Source organism: Helianthus annuus, chromosome 6 (assembly GCF_002127325.2).
Source record: "Helianthus annuus cultivar XRQ/B chromosome 6, HanXRQr2.0-SUNRISE, whole genome shotgun sequence".
NCBI classification, from domain to species: Eukaryota; Viridiplantae; Streptophyta; class Magnoliopsida; order Asterales; family Asteraceae; genus Helianthus; species Helianthus annuus.
The window spans coordinates 141,242,445-141,247,568 of record NC_035438.2 but is presented as its reverse complement, the minus strand read 5'-3'; the positions used below and the strand labels follow the sequence as shown (position 1 = coordinate 141,247,568).

Sequence of the window (5,124 nt, the reverse complement as noted above, 5' to 3'; positions counted from 1 at the left end):
TCTCCTTCTACCTTTCTTTAATCAGTTTGCTCAAGTTGGAACAAACTGGTTTGGCTGATAACTCGGTAATTAATAAATTAATTGTTTGATTAAATTATTTTTCAACAGTTTTCGTATAGAAATTTTTTGGTATATACGTTTTCGACCCCCCCCCCCTCTATAGAAATATTTTGGTATATACGTTTTCGACCCCCCGTCATTCGGGTCAACCTTCGCCACTGAGAGTACGATTCTATTCTATATACTCTTAAAGGACAAAGTCGGTGGAAACCCCACCGCCTTTGCCTCCCCTCCCGCATACTTTTACGATGTTGCAATTTTAGCCCCTTTACTTTGGTACCTTCAAAGTTTCATAAAATGGCAAATTTAGTCCCTAAACTACTACTTCATTTTACAAATAGTTTGCTTTTGACACCCCAACTTTGTGGTAGTTTCCTTTTCAGCCCCAACTTTGTTATAGTTTCCTTCTTATCTCAAAACTTTATCAAATTTTATCTTTACCCTTTATTAGCCCTTAAGTTTTGGAAATGCATTTTTTAACCACATAACTTTTTATGAATTTTGTAAATGGTACTTTGACCCCCTCGAGAGATTTTGGCTTGACGATATAAATTCGAGTTAGTCGGGTCACGTATAATAAGTTATGGTTGTACGATATAAATTCGATTTACGTTACGTTTTGATCCAATTGCAATGCAACTATAGCGTACATTGAGTTCAATCGGATACGCCAGAATGTGCGTTTTCATATGGTTAACATATCACATAACGCTTGGACTAATCCGTTCGATATTTACGAAGTACCCGCGCCGCAACGCGCGCGGGTCTTATTACTAGTTATACTTAAAATGAAAGTTCTGAAATAACATACCTTGAGATTTGATATCTAACTCGAACCACTGCTGGACAGAAATTGAACGGTGAAGTTGACAAACAGTTCTAGATTTTGCATCCGTCGCGTCAAAAGAGGGAATCGAGAAGACCATCTATCCATCCTGACTAGTCCATTTCTCTTCTTTACCCATTCTACCCGTTTTTAGTTTTTAGTTTTTACTTTTTCCTATTTTTCAGTTTTACCCACTATGGCCCATTAAAACTCACATCTAACCCAAAACAACACATCATCTTAAAATGAATGTCCAAATTTAACCCAAAAGTTAGTCTTTGAAGTATCCTTATGTTTTGACCACACTATTGAATGGTCATTTTGGATTGTTTCAACGTCTCCATTATGTTTCAAACCACTATCTTCAACAGAGAAGCAAAACCATTAATATTGTTTCAGTACAAAAAACAACACAAAGAAAACCATGTTGTTAGTTGTTGTCTCTATCAAGGGCATGCATTAGTCCCATAAACCCTGCTTGCTTTTGACCCGATACACACCACACCATATGGAATGTCTAAAACAAGTTGGCCATCCATAACATAACAAGGAATCATATCATAATTCATGAAATTATCATCTCAAAACTGAACAAAATTGGATAGAAATTCCAAGAATTTAAAAATGAAAACGAACCTTTGAGCAATAGAAGAATACCAAATGCACAACACAATCAAAATAACATTGCAACAATACGAGGTTTGTTCTTTCAAAATTTTGTAAAAGGAACTATATAAAAAGTCCATTACATTAGATTTCATTTCATTTCATGTGCGCCTTGTATTTCAATGGATAATAGAATGAGCAAAGAAATTAAAATGATTCATTACCTTGCTGGTATGCTTCAAAAGGCTTATAATCTCAGCTCTCTGCTTAACGATGTAGCCTTTACCTTTGGCATAAACCGTAAATTCTGGTTGGTCAAGCAAAAGTAGTGTTTCCTTGTAGGAATGCACAAAAAATGAACCTGTTCCATTAAACCCAAGATTACTGATGTGTTTTGATTTGGGTTCATAAATGGCAAGCAATGACGGGACATAACGCGGGTCAGCATCATTATCTACAATTTCAATTACAGGTTCACCACTTTTCCTAAATTCTAGTACACTTAGTAGCGTTGCATCTGGTGAGTAAATAGTGAATAGCTTTGTAAACGACTTCCATGCACCATCCTTCATTGACCAAACATAACAAACATTCTCTTGCGTATTTTGATCAAGCACAACAAGAGACTCTCTTAGATTAGAGATGTTCAAATAATCAATAGACCCCTCATATACTAAACTCTCAGGTAGGCTTACTTCTGCAAACTCTTCCCTTGTCACATGAAATGAAATAATCAGATTATAAGCGTCAAATCCAGGATCTATAGTACTCCTATCAGTAGCAAGCCAATAACAGAACCCATCTACAACAACCTGCGAACAACAACTGAATTGAATTTATTTACGAGGGAGATTGGTGCTATATGGGCTTCTCCAAGCCCCTGAGGTTAACGTAAAAACCTCAACCTGCCAAGGGATGAGAGTTACACTTTCCGTATCACTCCACGTATTAATTTCTGTGATCTTGACAATCTTAGGGTCATTTAGTCTCTGGACAAACCCCAAAACCTGTAAAGGTTGTGTATATTTCCACATCTAGCATATTAGGCACAACAACAGCAATAGCTTTTCTAATTGAAATATTCCAAATTACAGCCATTCTGGTTCCAAGACCATATCTGTCATCGCCATAAAAACAGCGCAAACACAACAAGCCATGAGAGCTGCCAGTTATTAGAGAATCTCTAAGCCAGTTAATCAACGGGGGAGGAGTGAGGGAAACTCTCTGGTTGTTGGGTAAAGTATGATCATCGACAACTGAAGAATATGTTGGCGGAGAAATATGTCGATGATCATACCTCACGAGTAGATGTTGCAGCTGTGGGTGTGGGGCGCTGTAATCTGCAATAAAAGCACTACTGCTAATGAGAGACTTCCAGGCTTTGGAGACCAATCGGAATTGGATCAATGATTTGATAGGAAGCCTTTTGATGATTTCCTCTTGAATTTCGAAAGGCACATTGTCTGACATTTTGATTTCGATTATGGAAGAAGGTATGAATTTCTAGGGTTTATACAACCAGAGAGCCTCTGGTGGAGCGATAACTTAGGTTCAAGTTGGGCCTGTTTGGATTTATCTGGCAGAAGGTGCTGGTGACTGGCCCGTCACTAATTTTAGGGAAAACCGTCGCCTGAAGGTCTACTGTGCTAAAACCCTTAACTCATGCATGACTTTTTGTTACGAATGAGACTCAGACTGGTGACATCCGCTAGAGAAAGTTATCAGGATAACGCTAGATCACTACCCCTTGGTCTAATTTACCGGTTTTATTTTACTTTATTGTTAACACTCTATAAAACATTGATAATCTCTAACCATTATAACCAATATAAGGAGTCTATACTGCCTAATCCAATAGAGACCGGAAATCCATAATTGCCAATAGAGATCATGATATGGATCATCATGTCAACCTCATCAAATGAAGTGTTTTCCCTTTTCCAAATTGAAACAACATAGAAGACAAAAGCTTTATCATTGAGCTTAGTAATTGTCTCATTTCATAAGCTCATTACCGCCCACTAGCTATTCTTCCCTTTACAATTATGACTACTCCTATGACCTACCATATATAGAGTTACAGGTGCACAAATTCGGTTTTTTTAATAACCAGTTTCGGGTATTGAGAGAATTTGGGTATGATTCGGGTATGGGCAATGAGGAGAAAAAACTATACTCTATGTACCCGGGTAGGATGTGATCGCGTTCGGGTATGACCGAGTATTGGAACCAGGTATGGTCCGGGTGTTAATACCCGGTTTAAAAAATAAGGTTTTTTATTATTTTACAAAGAAATCAATTCGTTTGAAAATTAAATTTGGTTTGTAATTTGTAAACAAAATTAACCTAAATTACAATAACATTAATTCACTCACATACAAATTATTTGCATTATAATATGTATTTTTAAAAAACTTAATGTATAAGTATAGGGTATGACCTGTTCATGTTTATAGGGCATGCTAAAGATATATTCAACATGAATACATCAGAATGTCTCAGCAGTCTATGCTCTATCAACATGAATAGGAGCAAGGTTTTATTTTTCGTTTGGAAGCTCACTCTTGGATGTATTGCTGCCAAATCTGTCCTTGCTCATCGGGGAGTTCCTATCACAGATACAAGGTGCAGAATTTGTGGATACGGGGAAGAGACTGTTCAACATCTTGCAGCCTCTTGTGTTCTGGTTAGAGCGGTCTGGTGGCACGTTTGCTTATGGGTCAAAATATCGGTCTTTACCCGGCCCTTGTCTACTCGAGATCTGATGGAAGGATTAAAATATATGAGGGGGTCAACTGCATTGAGAAGACTTTAGAAGTTATTTTTCATGCCACTTTTTGGAGCATATGGAAGGCTCGTAACGCGTTGATCTTCGACGGCATACACTTTAACGTCATCAAAGTAGTGCAGGCAGTTAAAGAAGACTTGTATATGTGGATCAAATTTAGATCCAAATACGGCGGGTTAGTTCGGGAGAGATGGCGAGACTTTAACATCCATGATATCATTTTCTAAATTTTGTTTTTTGCTTTTCGGGACTCCCAGGTTCTTGTTGGCCCCTTTCTTTCTATTTTATGTCTTGAATAAAATAGCCGTCGAGCGAAAAACCACCGCCTAAAGGCCTACTGACGTGGTTGCTTAGAGGAACCCGCTCAGCAAGGCTGAAACAATAAGTTAAACAAACTCACTCCAGCGACCGGAAGCTGGAAGCTAGAAGCCGGAAGCCGGAGGTCGAAAGCTAGAAGCTCGCATTGGGTCTTCAACCTATAAAGTCAAAATGATGTGACTTTGTGTAGGTCCCTGTTTCGCGGAGGATTACGAACCTAAACCTTGTTATACAAACCTACTAGCGAGTGCGGAATCCAAGCTAGCAAGCAAACCGAGTTAGTAGCAAGTAGAGAAACAAACACACAAGTTCACCGATTAACACAACTTGTATTAATGCAATGAGGGTTCGGTTACAAGCTCAATGTTTACAGAAATGCTCTATAAACTCTCTAAAGTGTGTGTGTGAGTTCTGGACAGAAAGCTCTCAAATCTCTCTATCTCTCGGATGTGTAAAAATGGCAGAACTCTAGAACTCTCAACACATGCATGGGTATATATACCCAGCTCAGCAGGTCTGCTCGAAG

General features: G+C 38.3%; 1 protein-coding gene across 1 annotated transcript; it reads right to left on the bottom strand.

Annotated features, from left to right (window-relative positions):
• Positions 1-1,671: 1,671 nt before the first annotated feature.
• LOC110892575 (putative F-box protein At5g62060) lies at positions 1,672-2,962 on the bottom strand. Its single transcript, XM_022139731.1, has 3 exons — positions 2,585-2,962; positions 2,392-2,499; positions 1,672-2,304 (listed from the first exon to the last, which is right to left on the bottom strand). The coding sequence occupies exons 1-3, from the start codon at positions 2,960-2,962 to the stop codon at positions 1,672-1,674; spliced, it is 1,119 nt and encodes a 372-aa protein (XP_021995423.1).
• Between the last annotated feature and the right edge of the window lie 2,162 nt (positions 2,963-5,124).